The sequence below is a fragment of the Podarcis pityusensis genome (assembly GCF_964106645.2).
Source record: "Podarcis pityusensis genome assembly, chromosome: 9".
NCBI classification, from domain to species: Eukaryota; Metazoa; Chordata; class Lepidosauria; order Squamata; family Lacertidae; genus Podarcis; species Podarcis pityusensis.
Window position 1 is genome coordinate 48,552,931 of NC_138034.1, and position 24,172 is coordinate 48,577,102.

General features: G+C 40.1%; 1 protein-coding gene across 11 annotated transcripts in view; it reads right to left on the bottom strand.

Moving 5' to 3' along the window:
• Positions 1–501: 501 nt before the first annotated feature.
• BLTP1 (bridge-like lipid transfer protein family member 1) overlaps positions 502–24,172 on the bottom strand; it is a 105,324-nt gene continuing 81,653 nt past the window's right edge. For 5 of the 11 annotated variants that reach the window (XM_081021842.1, XM_081021839.1, XM_081021843.1 and 2 more), the window contains 22 exons: positions 24,022–24,084; positions 22,481–22,725; positions 20,981–21,196; positions 19,458–19,638; positions 18,070–18,247; positions 16,188–16,349; positions 15,940–16,079; positions 15,094–15,274; positions 13,549–13,752; positions 12,942–13,121; positions 10,938–11,075; positions 10,064–10,324; positions 9,009–9,159; positions 8,027–8,184; positions 7,216–7,408; positions 6,796–7,013; positions 4,369–4,620; positions 3,664–3,867; positions 3,225–3,419; positions 1,865–1,999; positions 1,378–1,543; positions 502–1,127 (listed from right to left, as the gene is read on the bottom strand). In XM_081021842.1, coding sequence (XP_080877968.1) covers positions 911–1,127; positions 1,378–1,543; positions 1,865–1,999; positions 3,225–3,419; positions 3,664–3,867; positions 4,369–4,620; positions 6,796–7,013; positions 7,216–7,408; positions 8,027–8,184; positions 9,009–9,159; positions 10,064–10,324; positions 10,938–11,075; positions 12,942–13,121; positions 13,549–13,752; positions 15,094–15,274; positions 15,940–16,079; positions 16,188–16,349; positions 18,070–18,247; positions 19,458–19,638; positions 20,981–21,196; positions 22,481–22,725; positions 24,022–24,084 — 4,038 coding nt within the window. In that variant the 3' untranslated portion in view covers positions 502–910. The remainder of the gene's footprint in view (positions 1,128–1,377; positions 1,544–1,864; positions 2,000–3,224; positions 3,420–3,663; positions 3,868–4,368; positions 4,621–6,795; positions 7,014–7,215; positions 7,409–8,026; positions 8,185–9,008; positions 9,160–10,063; positions 10,325–10,937; positions 11,076–12,941; positions 13,122–13,548; positions 13,753–15,093; positions 15,275–15,939; positions 16,080–16,187; positions 16,350–18,069; positions 18,248–19,457; positions 19,639–20,980; positions 21,197–22,480; positions 22,726–24,021; positions 24,085–24,172) is intronic. The other 6 variants (XM_081021845.1, XM_081021841.1, XM_081021846.1 and 3 more) reach the window with 5 other exon arrangements.

Below are 24,172 nucleotides of genomic sequence, written 5' to 3' on the forward strand. Positions count from 1 at the left end.
CCAGGCTTCCTCAACCTCAGCCCTCCAGATGTTTTGAGACTACAGTTCCCATCATCCCTAACCACTGGTCCTGCTAGCTAGGGATCATGGGAGTTGTAGGCCAAGGGGGTGGGATTAAGTGGCAAATTCTCCCTCCTCCTCATTCCTCTGGACTTCAAGGGAGATGTACTTTCAGTTCCTTCAGTAAGTCCAGACTTAGTACTAGAGCTGCAGGAGGCCATGGGTGTGGCATCTGAGTTCTCATTTCAACTCTCCATCTGAGACTTGCAGCTTCTTTTGACTTGTTTGCTTCATTGTAAATGATTATTTAGGAAGCTGTCACAGCACAGCCAACTTCTCAAAGCTACTATCTGTAGGCAAATCCCATGAATGCTTTGGCCAAAATGCTGATCACACTGAATTTAGTGTTAACAGTTTTGTCATTATTCGCCTGCCTGCCTCACTCTCAGCACTCCCAGGATAACATTTTTTAAAAATAATAATAATAAAAAGACCAGCGTGTTGACATTAATTTTTATTCCAAGTATAACAAACTTAAAATGATTTAGCACTATAGCAATCACGGTTCCATAAATTAAATACATATAGAATTTATACAATCTACATTGACAAGAAAAAGCCATTCAGGGAATCACATTATCCAAAAGGGTTTTTTCAGTGTTATGGCAAATAAAAGTTATGAAAATTCACAGTTAATCTGTAGCTTAGAGATGCAAAATATTGCACATAATACAATTGTGAATGCTAAACAGCAGCTTTACAGTTTTTCTTCACAAACATTGGTCATGTAGTACTAGACTGAATACAAAATGGCATCATGTACACCACGGTAAACAGTTATTCACAACGTCAATCAAGTTTTAAATAAAGTAGCAAAAAACTGCTGGGTTCTTTCAGTTGCCCTGTTAATTCAGTGATCTTCTTTATCTTTTCCTTTTCTTTCTTTCTCATCCTGTAGTGCAGTGCCAAGCTTCTTGATTAGAACTGACAGAACTTTGTCCAGTGGGTCCATGACCCCACGCTGAAGCCATTTAGGAATAGTAGTTCTTGCATGATGGAAGCCTAGCTTCTGAAGAATGTAGTCAACACCTACTGGGTCAATTTTCCTTCCAGTCCAGGAGATTAATCTAAAAGTTAACATATGTTAGCATTGTCAATAACTGAACATGCAAATGAAATAAACATGACCACTGAGAAGGGGAGAGGAAAAAAATTAGGGAATGGGGAATAGAATGAAGTGGCTGCAATACTAAACAGAAGCACTCCACACTGCAATGTAAAGTTCCCTTGTTTCTCTCTCACTATGTAGAACCAATCTAGAAGGGTGGGAATATTCCAATTTTCCCAATTTTACTGCAAACAGAATGACTCATTTACCTGAGTGTGGGCTCCAGATGCCATGTATTGCAGATAAATTCTCTCCAATCCACAGTAGTGTAAGTAATACTTTCTTCTGCTCCCTTCTCAGCAGAGCTCTCATCAAGTACACTGATGGGGCTTTTCTGTCCCGGCCGACTAGAAAAAATACGTGGTGGAAAGATGGCTAGAAAAGGGTAAAAACAATAAGGCATAGATATTAGATTTCTTTAAAATCTAAATGCAGATTGAATTGTTAATGTAATGACCAAAGACGTTCCTAAGTATAATTACTATTCATTAAATTTCTATATTGCCCTTCACTCGAAGCTCACAGGGCGGTTTACAATATAACAATAAAAGCAATATAATTACAAGGCATGTTTACATATAGTATTTTAACTGTAATAAACTGTAGTTAAAAAAATGCTCATTTTAATGTGCTAGGCTTCATTAACTATTTGTGAAGTGTATCATTTCCAAATCATCCCGAAACTGATCTACATACCTTTCTCCTTTTCTTTAAGATAAGCCGATACCAGGTCATGCAGAAACATTATCAACTCAGCATCCATAGTTACACATATGTGATCAGTGAATTCTGTAACAACACTGCACTCCACTTTTGGCTTAGCACTGGGATCTGTAACAAAATGTTATAATTTTGGCAAAGGTGATTTGCATGCAAACTTTTTAATGGCAAATGTTAAAATGCGCTAGTATTTAAAAAGTGCTAATCATTTGCAGCGTGATCTTAAAATAAAAATCCTACTGATACATTTGGCATCTCGCCTTGGCGAGGCAGGCACACACTGGCTTCAAGATGATATTACAACTACTGCTCTGCACTACATCTCCAAACAGAAGTTCTAAACCAGGACTGGGAACTGGATCTGGCCGGTGGACCAGATTATCTTTCCTGCCCTTCGGAGGTCGAATCTGACAAGTGGGGTGGAGACACCCATCTGCCAGTCACCTGATACCACAATTATATCACGTGACTATTTTGCCCACAGGGGCCTTCAGAATCCATTTTCAAAGTGGTATTTTAAGCAGTGCTTTGAAAGGGACTTTTGAAAATTAAGCTAAAGTTCTGATATTTGGGTTTTCAGAAGCCTCTTTCAATCTTGGCCTAGGGTTTTGTATAGGGCTTTGCAGGCCCCACTGATCAAGCTTATTGGTGATGCCAGCAAACCTCCTTTACCTAATCCCACTCCAGATGCAATGTTTGATGTCAGGTGTAGTGCAGGTAGCTGTAGTTTGGGTGAAATGGCCTTACAGGTCAAATGAGAAGCTCTAGTGAGCCGAATTAGGCCCACAGAGCAGAAGTTCTAAATAGGACACTAGTGCAGTGCAACTGGTGTCAAGGAAGCCCATTAAATGGTATATATGCCATTGCTTGTGGGATCAGAGTGACAGCAGACTTACTACAGTGGACCCTCGGGTTATGTTACCTTCGGGTAATGTAACTTTTGGGTTGCGAACGTGGCAACCCCAGAAGTGTATACTTCCAGGTTTCGCTGCACGTGCATGCACAAAAGTGCTCTATCACACCACGTGCGTGCACAGAAGCAGCGCCTCTAAATGCAGACTTTTTGGAGTAGGTACGGACCACTGGAACGAATTAGGTTCATATCCAGAGGGTCCACTGTACTTTCCTTTCTTCTTTCCTTTGGATTAAACAGTTAGAACTGATCTAATTTTTCAGCTATTGAACTGGATTGCTAAATGGTCTTCATCACAAAAACAGTTTATATATTTAATGCTTTTATGCCAGATTATCTCAGATTTTGAATAATACTCAATTAACTTTTCATAAGGTATGAATTAGGTTTGTAGTTCAGAAGGTATAACACATCACACTTTACCTTGCAATAAAGGTTCCTGTGGCTGCTGAACGTGAATAGATTTAAAGTCCAGCTGCATCCTTGGTAATGCAAAGATAGTTTCGGTCTCATGATTGTAACTGGAGCCTCCTCTGAATCCGCTTAACAAGCTAGAGCTTTTCACTGTTGTGCTGTTCTCTGGGTTGTTTGCATCAACATTTCGGAGAAGGTTCAACTCTGCAAATACAAAGGAAGTAGAGCTATGTTTTGATTTCACTGGGCTTCGGATTGTTCTCACTGCTACTCACAGATCATTTCAGATACTATAACTGAAATTAATTCAGCAAAGTTCTGCTGAACTCTGTAGTCCTATGTGGTTAGTATGCTGCTGCCCCACCTTCTTTCACTTTGAATTGTAAATTCATGCAATTCCACCAGCAATAACCAGATCAGCAAGCAGAAATGTGATAGAAGGCCTCACCTTCATTCCTTGTGGCTGTAACATAATTGAACCATTCTTTCACACTCGCCACTCCATGTGGTGGGTTTTCATGGCGCCTCCTTGTGATCTTGGTGATGGTTGCCATTGGGCTTTCCAGGGCTCCACATGGCTTTGTGACCATAGTATTGTGACCCAAATGGAAGTCTAGTGTTTGCACAACATAGGTAGAATGTTCACTAGAACCTGGAGGGGTGGGGTGGTTTAAAAACATGGTTATTTGTTTAATGAAGAGCCTAATCATGTTGAATGTAATTTTTAACCAAAAAAAGTGTAGTTTGCATAATTACAGAGCATGTATGCAATAATCGGAAGTAGAGAAAAACTCCCACCATGTATTGTATCAGATACTGGATTTAATTTGGTATTTTCCTTTGTCTGGAGACTCTTGTCGGTATATAGACATGCAATCACTAGCTTCATAGAATACTAGACTGTCACACCACAACCACAATTCATCTAGCTTCAAGAAGTCATGGAAAAAACTTCTCCTGTTCCTGAGTAGTCATTGGGTTATAAACTCATTGGTCTGATGATTCCCACATGCAGCCAAGCTTTGGCCCAAGAGGTCAGCCCAGAGTATGAAGTTGTCCAGCCCAGATCTATGCACTTAATGCGCTTGTAGAATTTACAACTTAAAAGGATAAAAAATATCTACAAACAGAAAGGAGAAATAAGTTTTGATACCTTCTTGCCAAATTTTTTGTGCTTCTGTCCAAAAGGCAATGTTAGGTTCTTCAAGATGAAACAGAGCCCATGATTTTGAACGAAAATTAGGTCCATGGAAACATGCCAATGTCATGTGATTTCCATGCAGGCTCATAGAGCCTCCAAACTGCATTCCATCTTCCGGTAAAGGAATCTGAAATAAGGATATGTGGCACCCTGACACCACCTTTAAAACTCCTGGCCAATGACGATGATGTGCTGCATCCAGTACTGTGGGGGAAAGCACACAGAAGAAAAAGTGGCATTAATATCTATTTAATAGAATCCCTGCCTCTCTCTGTCTCTCTCTCTCGGGAATCTAAAACTTCTGAGCCTATCCAGAAATATACACATTAATTATATATACTTAGGTCAGGTTCTTCCAAAGCTGAGGGTACATTTATTGCAGAGAGATCAGCAGCAATGGTATGAACGGATTCTTGAAACTATCTACGTAGATTTATAAAACTTAGATTATCCCCATATATAAACATAGAAAGAGCTATACTACTAAATAAAAATATGCATCTCAATAGCATTTTTAAATGAGTGTGTTTAAAAAATGCATGATGTGAAAAACCACAAGAACATGGACTAAAGTCTTTTGAGGTGAAGTTCCATTTTCTTTTACCCAAAAGGAAGTAGCTTGAAGAACAAAGTACTTCTAAACATCTAATCTACACTTGCATCAAAAACGAAGGCATAAAGAATGAGCACGCACTTTACAACTCTGCATACCACTTCACTTTCTCATACACTGGTACTCTGCATACCAATTCACTCTCTTAAGACATGGGTAGTCTGCCCAAAATAAAGTATTATTTTGATTGAGTAGTATGGCTCTTTTGATGCAAAGTGCTTGCTCATCTTTTGTGCCTTGCAATGCTGATGTAGGTAGATTGGATGTTTAGAAGTACTTTGTGCTTCAAAACTCCTTCCGTTTGTAGAAAAGAAAAATGAGTTTTCACCTCAAAGGACTTATGCCAAAGTTCTTGTGGGTTTTCACAGCAGGATACATATATTTTTTTTAACACACACATTTAAAAATAGAGATGTTTTTGAGATACACATTTCCGGGCTTGGAGATACAAGGTTTGTAGGCTCACAATACTCACATCTAATATAAGGTGAGCATTACAACCTGTAAATTCTCCTTTGCTTTGTATTTTAATGCAAGTCAAATAATTCTACTTCCCTCCACTGTCCCAACAAGCCCTGAATTACCGTATTTTTCACCCTATAAGGCGCACTGGCCCATAGGACGCACCCCTCTTTTTTGGGGGGGGGATGAATAAAAAAAATATATTCCCCCCCCCCAGCCGCGGGGCTGGTGCGGGGGAAGCCCGAGCTTCCCCCGACCCCAGCCCACAGAACAGGCTGCCGCCTCAAGCCTTGCGCGCCCGGCGGGACCTCCCGTCGGGCGTGCGAGGCTTGCGGACAGCAGCCCGAAGCACGAGGGTGCTCTGCAGCCCGCCCCATGCTTCGGGCTGCAGGCTGCCGCCCGCAAGCCTTGCTCACCCGCGGGAACTCCCGCCGGGCGCGCAAGGCTTGTGGATAGCTTCCTGAAGTGTGGAGAGCGAGAGGGGTCGGTGCGCACAGATGCCTCTCGCTCTCCAGGCTTCAGCGAAAGCCTGCATTCACCCCATAGGATGCACACACATTTCCCTTTCATTTTTGGAGGGGAAAAAGTGCGTCCTATAGGGCAAAAAATACGGTAGTAGCCTTTGGTTAAACTATATTATCCCAGGACTACTTGCACCCGGCATGCTCCTATGCAAGAAGCCTCTGGGCTGTATAGTTTTTATCAAGGGCTTCTAAAATCAGGAGGAAAGAGATTGCCCAGCCACTTGCTACCACATTATCAGTAGCAGCCAGGTTAAGCGGGGTGGGAGATGCTTGAGAAATGTGTCAGCCTATGAATTGGGGACTTACTTAGTGGGTGGGCTGCCAAGCAGAGCTATTTCCTGATTCTTAGGAAACAGCTCGTATTATTTCAAGCCAATCTGGCAGAGGGCCTTCTCGGTAGCGGCGCCCGCCCTGTGGAATGCCCTCTCATCAGATGTCAAGGAAATAAACAACTATCTGACTTTTAGAAGACATCTGAAGGCAGCCCTGTTTAAGGAAGTTTTTAATGTTTGATTCTATTTTTAATATTCTGTTGGGAGCTGCCCAAAGTGGCTGGGAAAACCCAGCCAGATGGGCGGGGTATATATAAAAAATATTATTATTATTATTATTATTATTATTAGCCGGGCAGGAGTTGCTCACAACATCTCATTTTTGAGACTTTGGAACCTGCAGTACTAACACCCCTAGTTAAATTATTAAACATTGTTCAAGCATATCATGAAATCGGAATATAAAACTTTTAATTACGAAATGGGCTAAAGCAGTTTCAATACATACATTGCTGGTGTGAGCTTTTCTCTGCAACATGGACCACACTCTTTGGGGGAAGATAAGGAACAGGTCCCCATGTAGACAAAGCTCTCTTGCTGGTATCAAACTGCTGAGTAAAGAATTCTTGGAGCTTCATTCCTATTTTGATGAGGTCAGGTGTGGTTGATCGGGAAATCATTACTTGAAAAATATCCCACTTCAAATCTCCATGGACAAATATCTCACTGAAACATTTAAATGAGATAATATCCCTTGTGAATTCATATTGTTTTACTTGGTTATAATGGGAGGATAGTCAATGTATATAAATGTAACAACTACAGTAGAAATGGGACAACAGCTTAAGAAGGCAATTTTTAAAAATAGCTTTGATTAGAAACCACATGAGCAGAAATGTACACCATTAGATATGGCAAGAAACCTTACCTTTTATCAGTAATACTGGATTCAAAAGTATTGTAGAGATTAACTTTCCATTCATCCTGCAGTTTAAGGTCTGCATTACTGAAAATGCCCATTAGGATACTGGACCCCATGTAATCAACCCGTGCTTCAGTAGAACCCATGGTAATCTGAATTTTGTGATTTGGCTGCTGATTGGGATGTTCTGAAATATGAGCTAAAAAACAACAACATTTGCATTAAATGGGAACAAGATAGTATCTGGCCCGTCTCTCCTCCATGGTTTGCCAATACACAGCCCAATCCATGTCATAAGATTTGAGGTCTCTCCCAGCTGCGGATGACAGTAGGAGAGTGGATCACTTGCAATATGAGAATTGGGTTGCCTCAGACAGCTGCTTTTCTGTAGCACACCTGCTCTCTACTTTCAGCAAACTTTCTAGTGAGCATGGGCAACTGACAGTTTCTTGCTATTAAGAACTGAAATGTGCCACAGAATTCAGCTCAAGATTTGAACAGCACAGTGGAAGCTGCCAGGCAAAAACTGGACACAATCTAGCCAAAGTTGTGCATTTCTTAGGCCCAGTAACTTCAACAAGAGAGGTTTTAATAACAGGCTAACGTTCACATTAAAAGCCATACAACTTCTATGGTTTTGAAGACTGGATTATAGCCTTTCTCTGCCAAGGAAAAGTACATGTAAAAATCAAAACAAATGATTGACTTATTGTGTGCATGCACACATACAGACACACACACACACACACACACACACACACACACACAGAAAGACACACACACACACACACACACACACACAGACATTCCAACTTACCCACCATCTCCAAGGCATTAACATCTATGGTACCTCCAACCACTCCACCTCTAGAATCCAAATGTGACCTCCCAAGACCGACTGACATGCTAATTTCCCGATCTCTATTACTGCCCACAGATAAACGGCCCTGGCTTTTCAAACCACTAGTAGTCCACCTAAAACAGGGACAAAAATGAGAAAAATACATTGTATGCCATCTCTGCCTCTCGTATGTCAAAAATAAAAGTTGGGAAAAGCATTTAAAACTTTAAAAGTAATTTAAGTATTATGGAAAATGTTCATTTTTTAAAATCATACGTGGGCATAACAAAAAACAAGGAAAGTTGAGTGCCAAAATTTAAATTTTAGAAAGGAAATATATTTATGGATCTAGATGAGAGAAATGTTTCTTTCCCCCCTTTTTTTCTTTTTTACTGGCAAGGTTAACATGTTTAATTAGAGAAAAATATTTTTTCTCCCTTCAAAATGCAACAACATTTAATACAGACACAAAATGAGAAAATAAAAAAGAAAGAATATAATAAAAGAGAGAAAAAGAGGGGGGAAAAATACTATACATTTTGCATATGCAAATGCCATATCTTTACAAACTAACAAAAAAGAACAAAACCATTACTGTAAATTAGCTAAAAAAGACTTCCAAATATTTTCATTTACTGTATCTATTCTTTCCTTTATAATGCAGTCTCAAATTAACTTAATTATTTTCGTACATCCAAACATAATATCATTTCCACCTTTTATTTACAAGAATCACTTTAGTTCTGCCAGGAGATTCTTATTCTTACAATAATTTTGTTAGATATTCCTTAAATATTCTCCATTCTTTATATACATTCTGTTTCGATTGATCTCTTACTCTGTCAATGAGAGAAATGTTTCAAGCATCTCACTTAGACTACTAGAAGAAAAGGTCGCACACACATACACACATATTTGAACGATTTCTTTTGATTACAGGAATCAGAAATTTACTTACGTAGTATTTCCCATTACATTGCTCATGTTCATTTGGACATTCAATTGCTTCAAATTCATAACAAACACAACCAGTGTTTCCCATGGTGTCACTTGCTGACTTCCAACTTTGTTTGACTTATTAAATGGAGTTGATGTTTTTGAGACAGTATCTAGAATAAAACATCACCAGACTTTGTAAATTTAATATTAAAAACTAATAATGACATGCTGGTTTTAGATACAATTTGTTTCCACTACTATGTGAATTTTGTTAGAAAACGTTTCAGTAGTGGTGATGACTTCACGGGGGAAAAACTTCTTACCATTATATATTTGTATGATCTTGTGGAGCATCTCTACACCAACGCCAGCAGTGGCTAAAAGCAAAGAGTTCTCATGCAGAAATAGTCCACACGACTTGAATCAATTTCCAAATTTGGCTTCAAAGGAACGGCTAACATGACATCATCTCCCAGTGGCTGATGATAGTGACATGATGGTTGTCATAGCTGATTAAATTCTTGCATGCTAAGTGTCAGGGAACTGACATCGGAGCTAGAGGTGGAGGGGAGGCTCTCTAATGATGCTGGAGAAGGGCCCAGCAGGGAGAGAGGCAGCTCAGCAGATGGGGAAGCAATTCAGTGCAACACCAGGAATAAGGAGGGGCAGATGGGGGAATCGGCGAGAGGGCTCCCAGACTCTTCACCGGACACCAGCGGGGAGAGCACTGGTCCTCCGCTACCCACGCCCTCCCTGCGCAGAAGACTTCCGCGCAGAGAAAGTAGGAGGAGACTGGGTGTCAAACAACTTTTATGTTGGAAAAGGTTTAAGAAACGCCCACTGACGGATTCTGCTAGCGACTGAGGCAGCCACGAATTGAAGGGCTGTCCAGACAGAAAGGTTTAACAAGGCAACATAGCCAGGAGAGGCGGCAACTTACGCACGAGCAACCCCATACCATTATACTAAGATTACAATCGCTATAAATATAATTGATATAGGGCATGACCCAAAGATACTATTACACAGTAGCATGTGAATTAAACCAGTAAAAGCAAAGAATGATGTTTGTACCTCTCTGGGGAACTGAAGAGTCTGACACACTCCTGGATCTTGAAACAGCTGGAGATTTTAAGTTATGTGCTGCTGTTCCAGGTGACATATTGCTGTTTGTGCTGTGCTCATTGAAAACATTAGGAGACTGAGCCATGTGCGTAAATGAGGCGGACTGGCTTGGCTGCTCCCAGGTTCTACAGTATGCTTTTCGCGATGATTCAGGAGACATGTGCTGGTTTACTCCTTCAATAGAATCTGGTGTCCCAGGGCCAGATGCTACTGAGAAATAAAAGAAAGCATACGTTACCATTCTTTGCACTGAATGGCAGGCTATTATTAGCCAAAAGCAAATGTTATCAGATTGTCAAAGCATGCGTTTCTCCAATGTGACCTTATTTTTTATCAGCCCATCCTATATCAAATTAATGAATTACTAAGGGTGGGATCCAATAGTGCACCAGAGTGTGTGCACAGAAGTCACTCCCCACCACGCAAACCTGCTCTAGAGGGTCCCCCAACCTCCCAGGGCAGATCTTGGGTATGTGTGATGGGGTAGAGAAGGGAAGAGAGAAAGCCCCATTGTACAAATGAAAGTATGTTGTGCAAGCGGGACACCATACTTGGATATAAGCTTAAGAGTGAACCCTGTTTTTAAAAAAGTTCAGATTCAAGGCCAAGACAAATCATACATATATTAAAACACCTTTGCTATTTACTTCCATCACAGTCCAGACCCCACCACAAAAAGTGTTCACAATATTAACTAATCATATTGTTGAAATACAGCAAAAGAATGAATAAATGAATAAATAAATAAATAATAAAATGAGCAAAGTACAACAGCTAAAAATTCTCTACATTGTAATGTGGATTTTTTTTTTTAATCACTTACCTGGGAGATTTATTGTTTGGTCCCCGAGAAAGAGGCGTCTTGCAATACTCCTCCTGTACCAGGCTCTTGGAAATGCTAAAATCTCACTTAGTCTCCTCATGTCATATTTAAAGGAAGCAGATCCTATATCACACACAGCTAATAAAAGAATTAAAAAAATAAGTAATAAAACTGGATGTGCAACAATATGCTCCGAAGTGCTTTCCTCCTTTTAAAGTAAGTTTAGCTAATTATATTTACATAGTATATTTACATATCGCTTCACACAACCAGAGGCATCCCAAAATTATTTACAATAATAAAACACATAAAAAATGCAATGAAATAATAAAACACTAAATAACTTGTTCAATAAAATACTACAAGTGTTGGTATGAAGAAAAGGCCATCTTTTCAAGTTTTCCCATTGGATTTTGGTGTTTCACCCTGGGTAAATCCCCTACTCTGATCAGAAGCTCAGTTTATCCAAAACCATGGGAATTCCAAGAGGTCTGGCAAGTTGCATTTGGTTTCACTATCTTTTCGTTATCCAGAAAACTAAGTGAGAGCAGCAAGATGATGGGATGTTAGCTGTTGAACAGGCTGTAGCCCAGAGTAGTTTGAAGGGCTCTGGATTCTACTCATGGTGATAATTCAGATTTTACATTGATGCCAAGTGAAATAGTTGAGAAGGAGCCCATAATTCATTCAAATTATGAATTATTTATCAATGTATTATCTCTATCATGAAAACTAGGGCTTTACACAATCACATCTAGAAGACCCACATTTTTAGAGTGTAATTATATTTGGTTTCAACTATAACATATTGCAGGCAAATATTAGCCGTAATCTTATAAGTTGTAAATTGTTCACGTTTTCTTTAAAAATCATGCTTATTGAATGGGGCTCGAAATCAAAATTAATTCAAGCAAAATGTTCAAAGGCAAACCCGGGTCTTGTCTGCATTTTAGCAGAACGTCTCATGAACAGGAAGTGTAACTCTAAACAATCAGGCCTTATCCTGTCTGTGATGCAGATAACTGTAGATTTCACAGAATTTGTATGCATCCAACATCCAGAACTGTGTTAGTTCAGTCACAGCTCCAGTCAAAGCCCATGTTGTCAAAAAATCAACTTGATGACATGATACGAGCACAGGCCATATCCAATGCTGTGCAAGCAGAGTTCTGCTTGTGCAACAGGACTTCCTTTCCCTTTTCTCCACCCAAAGTCTGCTCCAAGGCAGGGAATGGAGGGGACAGGATGAGGAAGTTCCGTTGTGTGCATGGAAATCTGTTGTGCCAGCAGAACTGCAGCAGAGTCTCATTGTTAAAAAGCTTGTTGATCAATTCATTTAATGCAAAATGAGCTGTGCACCCATGATGCACCAGGCAATGGCTTTTTTTACCTGCCTTGCCCCGCCTAGGAGCCTTTCTTAGACCACAACTTTAAAAACAGCCAAAGCAGCTGGGAAGAAAGAAGATGAGTTCAGGGATTTATTGTTTAAAAATAATGTTATAAGTTGTGTGTCTATGTTTCTCAATTTGATCCTTTTACACGGTTTTGTGTGTGTTGTATTTCATGCATTTTGACTTGCTGTTACTTTTATTGATTACAGTTTAGTAATTTTTTATTGTAATTGTTAAAACTGAATCTCTATTTAATTATTATATGCTGATATTTAATTTTATTGTGTACTATTATACTCTAGTGGATTACTGAATATTACTTTGCTACAAGTTGTTTATTTGCAAGTTATGTTTTTATTATGATTCTTTTTGTACTGGATCAGATTGTCATACGGTGTATGATCTTTGTTGTATATTTTGTTGCTTCTTCAGCTTGTAAACTGTGTATAGTAATATAGAAAGACGGTACATAAAAGTGAGATGAAAATAGGGGTAGAATATAATATCGCAAGAAAACAATGCTAATTACTGTTACACCCATAAATGCAATGGAGCATATACAACCAGGCTGCATGGTGGACTAGGTCCAACATTAAACAAGATTGATAAATACCAGATATGTTTATTAATGTAGTATCCATTTTGCTTGCAGATTTGCTTGCAGACATGCTCTCAAAAAAGGTAGCACCTCCTGAACGCCTTATTCTTGAAAGGCTAACTTTTACAAACTCCAGATTGATGCTCAATGAATCTTTACGACCAGTAACTGACGAGGGTTCTTCATCTACATTTCCTGAAACCATAAGGAACAGTATAACAGTTTTCACTTGTTTTGAAGCACCCTAAGTTGTTCTTACTAGTGCCTGCATATTTCAGCTTAGCACAAAAAGACATAGGCACTTTGGGCTGTGTAACACAAACTGTTGATAATAGCAGCTATATATCTCATTTGTTCTTTAAAAAAATTGTAAAAATCAGCTAGGAAAGATTTTGCATATACTAGTGGAAAGGACACTAACACACCCATGAACTCTATGAAATGCATACACAGAAAACTGCATCTTTAATGTACGTCCACATGTATTGAAATGATTAGCTTTTCATAGCAATAGAAAAATACTTTTTGCAGAAACTCTTTTGTATTTCTCTAAGAACAGCCGCCCCACCAAAGCTTAAGAACAACCAATACACGTTTGTGAAATTTTATATTCTGCAATTACCTAGGGATCCTGATCCAGAAGACAATCCTGCCACACTGGACTTCTGCTTCCCTGCTCCATACGGATGAAATACATAGAGAGAGAAATCGGACATGCAGGCAGTGAAGCTCAGACCTGAAGAACTGCTGCTAGCGCCTGTCAAATCTGACTGGCTACTACTATGACGTGTTCTGCCAAAAGGACTGCCCAGTCCAGGCGATGAACCTATAGTGCAAAATGAAAGAATTTAAAAAACAGCACAGATTAAATAAATTACATGTACCTTAGTTCAATCCTAAAGATCAGCCATGAGCTCTCTCTTGATTATTCCATTTGAACCATCAAATATGATGATACAGACATGTAAAGATATGAGCCCAATTCAGGAGTTATACTCCCATGAGTAGGGATTTGAGTATGTTAGCTCAACCCCCCATAACCCTCCAGGTATTCAGCAGGGAGCATCTATACTTACAGAGGCTCCTCATGCAATGTAGAAACCTGCCTTTTCAAGATTCTGTTTCACGCTGGAAGCCTTCATGGGCAGAGCAAGCTCTGCATTGTAGACGGCTTCCCTCCATTATTGCGCTTATTTTCACTTACATATTCCACTTACTTGTGAGTATAATGCCCAAATAGGACTATATTCTAGGTAAAAGGTAAAGGGACCCCTGACCATTAGGTCCAGTCGTGGCCGACTCTGGGGTTGTGGCGCTCATCTCGCTTTACTGGCCAAGGGAGACGGCGTACAGCTTCCAGGTCATGTGGCCAGCATGACAAAGCTGCTTCTGGTGAACCAGAGAAGTGCACAGAAACGCCGTTTACCTTCCCGCCGGAGCGGTACCTATTTATCTATTTGCACTTTGACGTGCTTTTGAACTGGTAGTTGGCAGGAGCAGGGACTGAGCAATGGGAGCTCACCCCGTCACAGGGATTCGAACCGCCGACCTTCTGATTGGCAAGCCCTAGGCTCAGTGGTTTAGACCACAGCGCCACCCACGTCCCTTCTCATGCAACGTAGAAACCTGCTTTTTCCTTCAAATTAAAAAAGTAGCTTTACATGAGACAAAACAATCTACAACTCAAATTCCCATTCTGATACATGCAACAAATTATTATTTATGTGTACATGGTGCTTTACGGACAACAGAAACAAAATTTTGATGAATGTTGCCCTTGGGATATTAAATCTAAATTTTGACAGTGAGGAGATAACTGGAGAAACAGAAGGAAGATTGAAGAGATGTTTCCCCCTTCTTAAAAAAGTAAATCACTTAAACATTTAAATGTTTCCAAAGAGGAAATAACAATGCACTGAATACTTTGGTTCAGTGTTACATGCACAAGCCTCAAGACTCATGCACATCCCTCGCCTCCTCTTGCACAGGAGATAAAAAGCTTCCATTTTCAATTAGCTGAACCCAGACAAACCTTAGTGTTACCTATGGTTTAAGGCAGGCATGTCCAAAGTCCATTTCAGGGCCTAATGTGGCCCGCTGGTCGGTTTAATCCAGCCCCTCTGAATAACTAGAAATGTAACAGGATTTTTTAATTTCATTTTTTTACCTGGCGAGACAGTTTTAGAAGGCATCTTAGATCCACTTTGCATAGCATTTTCTGTAGGACAGCTTGTACCTAAAGTTTCTAGTTCCCCTCGATTCGAAGAAAATACAAGATCAAGGGAGGGAAGTTTCAACATGCATTCTACCCGTGACACAGGTAAGCAGCTGAACTTGATCTGTGAAGGCTGAACAAGAGAGAAACACATTTTTAGGACACATATCAAACCATATAATCAGAACAGAACAACTACCAGCAACTTCTGTTAACTTTTCTTTTATGCCTTTATGCGAGTGAACTATAATGATAGCCACTTGGCGGTGACATAGCACCCACTGGAGAAGACATCATTCAGCTCCAAGGAGCTTACCATATAAAGTTTGACAGCAGGGAGAAAACAGTAAGGAATAAGGAGGTTAGTATCCTCTACTAACCAAAGTGATATTGTTTGTGGGAGAAATGCTTGGAGGACAACTTCCATAAGAGCAAATCAAGAAATTTAGGTTGCTTTATCACACTTCTCACATAACAAGAATGACACATGAATCAGCCTGTCTTAGGCTCTTATCTGTGCTAGCATAGATGCATGGATTATTATAATTTGGACAACTATGCTAAGTGCACAGATTGACTGTCCCCTCTCTAGCTGTTTCCGCAGTCTTAGGATTTAGCTGTATTGTAAATTCATTGGAATAAGGGTGGGATACAATGTAACAAATCAAGATATTAAGGTGTCAGTTCTCCCCCTTTAAACATTTCCAAAAACTTTGTAACACATACAAATAACTATCAGTTTTGCCATTGACTCTAATGGGACATGAACTGCCCTCAATATGTAACTCATGTCCTCACCTGGACTCTTACATAAACTACAACATCAACAGGGAAGGATGAATATGCCGATGTTGATGAAGATACTAAGGAGGCTGTAGATTCTTCCAAAGGGTCTTGCATGTCAAACTGCCCCATATCCTCATCCTGTGAAGTGACAGCTAAAAAGAAAAGAAAAAAAGAACCAAGGATATCATTAAAACAGAAAGGAATATTTTAATGGAAGTGGATCATAAAATAAAAGATGTGGTAGAAACAACCTGTGGTACCTGCATAATTCCTTTCTATTGGAGTTATAGGGATTGTTTCAAGGGCCTTCTCTAGGAAGTCTAACAGGCAGGGGCTAATCACCATTTCCTCTGGCAAGGACTGGAGTGCAACCCAAGCGTATAGTTTTGCTGTTTTTACACCACCACTTCCTTTTCCTTTGGCTGAAAAGTTTGAGGAAAAAACCGTTTAGTGGAATACTAATTCAACCATTTCAATTAGAGTACAAATTAAAATACAAGGTGTGTTTATTTAAGTCAATATCACTCAAACCATTCTGGATGATTAAAACGACAATTTACTCCTGTCCAATGGACTAAATCCCATGAGGTTTTTCCATGTACAATGTTGCTTCATGTTGATTCAACTAAAACATATTTCAGTGCTTTGTCTTCAGCTCTGCTAACTCCTGCTTTCAGCACTCTCCCCTCCAACAAGCTGCCACTGCTGTTTCCCCTCCAATGCTTGCAGCTTGGTCCCCCATGGCACTGTTGCATTCTGCTCCCAACCCGTGGCTGTTGCCACACAGGAAGAAGTCAAGTTCCTTTTGGCCTGCCTTATAGGTTTCTGATAGTGCCACCCCCACCAATCCCTGCAGGGAAGAAGGTAGCCTCACTGCAGCCACTGATGAGAGAGATTGTGAGGCAGGTGCCGACTGCACACATGCTTGGGACATGAGCACAGTGGTCTAGATGTTAGTATTTTGCTCACTGCTGCTGTAGCTAGCGGCCTAAAGCAGATGGGACTGACAAGGGAGCTGAGGAGACACAATGAACAATGGAAAAAAGAACAAATGGGGAGGAGTAGAAAAAAATCCTGTAAGACTTTCACAGGCAGCAACAACTAAGTAGAGACGAAGAGTGAGGCGAAAGTCTCTGGTAAGGAGGAGGGAAAAGGCTGCGATAAAACCACACTGAGGAGAAAACAAAGTAAACCACTCAAGTCTCAAAAGATCAGGAACCAACCAGAGACATGGGTTGTTACCTCACAACGCACTCACACAAAAACGCAAATAATAACGCACAGGCCTGAGAAGTAGAAGACAAGGGAAAGAACACACTCTAAACATCTGCTTCACGTAAAGGCAGGAATACACTGAGACTTCAGAAGGAAAGAAATCCAGAAACTTTCTTTGCAGCAACAGCAGTCTCGCTTTCAAACGCTAGGGGGAGCTCAAGTCCCAGCTGAGGACATACTACACTCAGAAGAACGGATAAAAAGGAGGAGCACATATTTACTGTTTCTTCGAGATAAGAAACAACATGCAAGAACAAAGTGTGATTTGTTCTTCGTTTGTTCTTAGCTTGTGGCTGGTGGGGAGAGAGTTTAACCCTGAGTTCTGGTTCTGAAGACACAATAAATTAAACCTAAGGTTAGCATAAGAACAGGGCAGGAGCAAAGCCGCTGCAAGCTCCTATCCAGAAATCTGCACATTCGCATGATCCTGATAAGCCACAGTTTGGGTTACACTGTGTCAGGCAAACCAGGCAAATATGTATGTAGACTGGGTCATATTATAATGCTTGACTTCAGTCACACAACTTTCAGTGCCGAGGCCTCTGAAGTAAAGGCAAAGTAAGTAGGGAAAATTAGTTTTATTTGGTGAAATAAAGTTTCTACAGAGAGAAAATCTAATAGAAAAAGAACAAGAAATCGATGAGAGTCTTTAAGGTACAGGGAAGTTTCTATCCTGTAAATTTTAGCAAAAACTACAATTATTGAATAGTACTGGACTCCTGGTATCAGTATGTTTTAGGAGTTAATGACCATATCAATCAAGTAGGATGCTTTATTAAACTATGAAGCAGATTTAGATCTAAGCATGGAACTCCACAGTATGGAGAGAATTAAAGCAAAGGTACAGCATGTAAAAGAAATCTCTACCTGATGGGAGAGGTGGGGGTTGGGGAGGAAGTAAAGATTTAGCTTTGCTGTAGGCAGGAGGCATGGCAGTATCTTTCATACCATACAACTTGGATTCTTTGGAAAGGGTTCTTGGCAGAGATGACCCTCGGGACGCATTTGGCGATTCAGTCTTTAACATCTTTGAGTTATAATGTAGCTGAAATGAAAGAAAAATGTAGATCCATCACCAGTGTGTGCCACAAATGAAAAAACCCCCTGCCTATTTATGCATTCACAGCCACAGTTCCCACATCTAGGCAGAGTAATAGTTTCATCAAAACTTATTTTTGAAAAGAAGGAAGCCTATTATTTGAAGCAAAGCTTTATATTGAAACATAAACATCTTCAATTCAAAACTGCTCTAATGCACTAGAAGAAAGTCTTGCCAAACTGGCAATATTCTAGCTGTCATTTCTCAAAGCTAATTATTGTCTTTGCGTTGGGTTTCTGGGCTGCTGTCCTTATATCATTTATACAAGTTTGATAATTTTATTATTGTGATTTATCATCTATTATATTTTTAACTGTTACTGGGTGTTGCCTGGAGTATTTTCTTTAAAAGAGAGAGACAGAAAAGACGGTGTATTTTAGAAGAAAATAAACAGGCTTTGTTCAGGCTCTAGTTTGCATTCCATAGTGTTAGAAACTCTGCGTATTTGTTTTGCCTAGAAATATCGCAGGTGGTATCTTCTGCATTTTATGGCCTTTAAGGCTCATGGTACAAATGCCCAAACAGTACATTGCCAATGCCATGTCTACAGAAGAGCAAGAACAGCAAAAGCACCATCCTTGTAAGCACTTTATGTAACCTAACTTTCACTACATGAAGTTTCCATCCACTCAAAACACTGACAATACCCAGGCATTTACCCACCATAATATGCTTTAGAATGGAATGCTCATCTCAGCAGATATATCTCAGGGTTTGTACTGATACCTTATTTAATGGTAAAATCCAGGTTTTGCCACGTACTGATTTTATACTAGAGGCTGGGTTAAAAATGTAAGTTCCATCTAGCCCAATATATTGTTCCTAAAAGCTGTTTGTCTGGTTAGGTTAGCATTTCCAGGATTTACCTTATCTTGAAGGTTTCCATACTTCAACTTGGTAACAAGGTTGCTCTGTAAACTATGGAGACTATAATAACAGACAATCCACATTTGCATCATACCTTGTAAACCCAAAATAACTGTCACTTATCTAAAATAGGATTTGTACTTCAACGCATATGTGTAATTTTCAGCATCACTGAAGCTGCACCACTGAGATTAGGAGTTAAGGGATAAAAAAAACTTTGGTTGTACTTGATCACCTTTGTTTCAAGGAAAAGACCAACATCTCCCAGCTTTCCTCCATGCTTTTTTACCTTCACATCTACACCAGGAATGTAAAATACTGTTGTTTCCAGGTCACCAGACTTCGTCTGCAGAGATGATGGAACTTTCTTTCCAGCCAGTAAGTGAGTAGTTGATGCATAGTTAGTTTGAAATTTCTTCTTTCTTGAAGGAGACTCTTGATCTAAACTTCTGGAACTGCGATCATAGCTTCTAAACAGTAAACAGCAAGGCACAGCATGACTTAACAGGAATGTAAGTGTAACATTATGTTATTTCCAAAGCTGAAAGTGAGCACTGCTAGGAATAATTGAAGATAAACCATGGGTTGGATTCAGAATTCCGTAAGCAGAATTCTGTACATGGAATGAGGTGCTTTGTGTCCTAGCTTCTCCTTCTCTTGAAGGCTCCTGTTGCCTCAAAAAATATTCTCCAGAGAGTTGAGGGCTCCACAGAGTGTAGGAGATGGTGTAGAAGGCTGTATGTGGAATTAGTGCAAAATGCTTCCTCCTTCTGTTCATGGAAGCCTCTACTGGATCCAAGCCTCTTCTGTGAATGCAAAGACTCCTTCCATTTGTAGAGGAGTACCTCTGGGTCTCGGGTGGCGCTGTGGGTAAAACCTCAGTGCCTAGGACTTGCTGATCGCAAGGTCAGCGGTTCAAATCCCCGCGGTGGGGTGAGCTCCCGTCGTTCGGTCCCAGCTCCTGCCCACCTAGCAGTTCGAAAGCACCCCAAAGTGCAAGTAGATAAATAGGTACCGCTTTATAGCGGGAAGGTAAACGGCGTTTCCGTGTGCGGCGCTGATGCTGGCTCGCCAGATGCCGCTTAGTCACGCTGGCCACGTGACCCGGAAGTGTCTCCGGACAGCGCTGGCTCCCGGCCTCTTGAGCGAGATGAGCGCGCAACCCTAGAGTCGGACACGACTGGCCTGTACGGGCAGGGGTACCTTTACCTTTACCTCTGGGTCTAACTGTATATAGTTTAATATTTATGTCTGTTTCATTTATTATATTGCCTCCTTGAGCATTTTATTCAGGACTCCATTTACACAGACACAAACCGGAAGTAATAAAATATGATGACTGCTGCTGCAACCCGGCAGACGTTTTGGTTGCTTAAATTCAGCTGAAGTAGATACAAGTTCCATCTATGCAAAACTGCGTCCTAAGACTCTTTCCTATCACAATGGAAAAGAGCCACCTGAATGTAGTTATGTTCCATCTATATATTCATGATTTAGAGAAGACAGACAGATCTGATCCATCAAGTTCTGTATCAGAGTTCTCAATACTAACCAAGGTTTCACATCTATAAAAAGAATGGATATTATTTAATGTTGCTGAATGGAAAAAACAATGGCTACCTATTTAGATCGCCTTAAAATAAAATTGTTCATATACGGGACATAAAAATTACCATGAACCCTGTAGCATATGGCATATAATGTAAATTACTGGTTAATCTTATGGAGACTTGGAGAAGTTTTGTGTCAGATGCATGCTGCTCTTCTCAGTATGGCTTAGTGAACCTGCTCCACTTCCAGCAGGGCTCTTACCTCCTTAAGCTTATGTCGTCATGTTCTTGCTGAAGCGTTGTTGGATGAAGCACACACTTTCCACAATCAATTTCAACTCTCACATCAAGTTCAAAGTCAATATTCCTCTCTGTAGTTGTGCCAGTCACACTTCTGCTGGCCGGAGATGTTGGCCACCGTTCAGTAAACAACTGGTGGACAGCAGCAAAACCTGTTGCTTTCTTGCGAGAAAGAGTCCTGTAGAAAGCAAACAACTGTTTTGGAGCTCTTGACAAAAAGAAGCCTATCCAACTTACCGTATTTTTTGCACTATAACACTCACTTTTTTCCTCCTAGAAAGTAAGGGGAAATGTCTGTGCATGTTATGGAGGAAATGCCTACAGGTGGCATGCCTACGGATTTTCCTCCTCTAAAAACTATGTGCGTGTTATGGTCGGGTGCGTGTTATAGAGCGAAAAATACGGTACTTCATGCAAGAACTTGAAATGTTTCTTTAGTGTTTTACTATGCTACATGTAAGGGCCAAACTATATGCGAAGTGGATGCGTTTTACTTTCATTGGAAGCAGCTGTTCTAGAGTAAGATTACCAGATTTTTTTCCAATGCATCCGGGGACACTTTTCAACTTCAGTAGGAATGATAGGATTTTGTATGGGGACTGATTTGTAGAAACGGGGACTGTCCCCGGGAAACAGGGACATCTGGTAACCTTATTCTAGAGGCTGCCCCCCAACTTGGTTGGATTGCGCTGTGATGCTGGGGGAAGGAGGCTTACCTCTTTCCTCCAGGTCTCACTTAAAGTCTGTTCTGACTTAAAACACTTAAATCTGACTCCCCCCAAGCCACAGGGGGGCATCCAAATCACCCTCCCTCTTGTTGCTTCCATAAAAGACACTGGGAGATCCGTAATCAGGTATACTCTTCCAGTAAAGGGGAGGAAGTTAAAAAAAAAAATCCGAATACATGCAGCACACTTATCTTAAGTTGATATTGCAGTGCACATGTGATTCAGATCATTCAAGCATTTACAAGGGGTTTAGGAAAACAGCAAATGCTTTATATGGAAGCAGACTATTAGCCAACCTGTAGCCCTCCAGATGTTAAGAGTGATGGGTTTCTTTATCTAAATTACTGTTAACTATAGTGGTGCCCCGCAAGACGAATGCCTCACAAGACGAAAAACCCGCTAGACAAAAGGGTTTTCCGTTTTTCGATGCGCTTCGCAGGACGAATTTCCCTATGGGCTTGCTTCCCAAGACGAAAATGTCTTGCGAGTGTTGAGATTTTTTTCGCTTTCCCCCCCCTTTTTCTAAGCCGCTAAGCCGCTAATAGCCTTTTAGCCACTAAGCCGCTAAGCCTTTAATAGCCGCTAAACCGCTAAGCCGCTAATAGGGTTGCTTCCCAAGACGAAAAAACCGCTAGACGAAGAGACTCGCGGAAAGGATTAATTTCGTCTTGCGAGGCACCACTGTAAAAGCTTAACTTTCACAATTAAGGTATTGTTTTTAATAATATGCTCACTGTGTTTTCCTGTAAAAATAAGGCCTCTCTCTTTCATGATCATCTTCTTTTTCAGAATCCTCACTAGTTGAAGACAAGCTGTCATCTCGTCTTCCTTCTTCAGGCTGGAAGGGAATGCTTGGTGAGAAGACAGCTGGAGTTTTGGGTGAATTGAATACTGAGCATGATCCTTCACTAGTGGATGAGTAATGGGATGGACCATCAATGGTTACTGACAAAAGATCCAATTCTGTCTCCTCTGGAAACTAATTGCAAAGAAAAAAAAAAGACATCCAAGTTATAGCTACTATCTCTATCAGAGGGAGTGGGGAGAAATCAGGTGTCTGAAAGGCAAAGCACATCAAAAAATTATCCGAAGTAATATTTATTACTTTGGACAGTCCAAGGAAATTAAGCCATGAAACATGTTTACAAACAGATGAGTGAATGATCTAAGACAAGCACCTTAGAAAGAGAAATTAAAAAACAAAGCAATAAGCTTAGGTTGGGAATACATACTAATATGTATGGTGATTTTATTAAAAAAATTAAAAGCAAAGCTACAGAACAGCAAGAAACCCCAAGACCACCTGCAAATAAGAGGAATGAACAGAAATTGTTAGTGAATGGAAGTGCATGCAAAATTCTGGTGGTACAAAAGGTATAATACTATCTTTACAGATATGCTTTTAAAGATCAAAGTAAAATAATTAATACAACCCTAGGCATTTTTAAGGCTAAAAGGTTTCAAGAGGCCTTCATGAATACTGGTTTGGTTTTAGACGAGCATTTAAGTTTCAAGGAACGCTGCAATATGTATAGGGATCAGGATGTTCCAACTTTATGCTTCTATCCTGGCTTGCTTTCCTGGTTTGTTAACCGACAATAAACCAAAGTTCATTGGTTTGGACATAATAGGGAATATGCACATACAATTCGAATGTCATTAGAAAATGACATGTTTAAAGTGTTTTGATTCCCATACTTTGAGTAATGATTTATGCCTCAAGATCTTGGGTTTAAACAACCTGATATAATGTTTTGGGCACTCATTTAGATTGTCATTCACCGCCCATTATTTTAAGGAATGGAATCTTGTCTTGGCCTTTTTAGAACTATCAGTGTCAACATTCTTGGTTTGTTTAGCGAGACAAAGATACATTTCTGATGAGGAATAACTGATCTTTCATCAGCAATCTGTCACTGACCACATCAGCTGAAACAGTCAGCCTATGACAATAATCTAAAATTTAGCTTCATATTTCTGACTTATAAGGTCCTCTACCGCCTGCCTTTGTTTTAGAGATATCTATTTGTAGTTTTAAAGTTTTAGCAATCCAAATATGTTAAAGGCATCTTACGACCTACCAGACTTCCATGGAGAACAAGCTCCAGAAAAAGAGAAATGATTAACACCACCCAAGAAAAAGAAGTACTGCACTTTGCCATATTGCCAGGTTTGCGAGTGTGTTGCCTGTATGCGTTATGATTAGCTAAGAGAGATGATCAATGAAGCGCTTTTCCATGCGATTAATTAGTATACTTATTGATTTTGCAAATACCTGAAAATACCCTTCCCCTGGAAGGCTGGATTGTTGTGCAATCCCCAAAACTGTTTTATTCAACTTAATTAAAAGTGAAAAAAGAAACAAAAATTAAAATAAGCATATCAAAGACACTGGCATGTTTAATGTGGTAACGTTGTATAAAAAC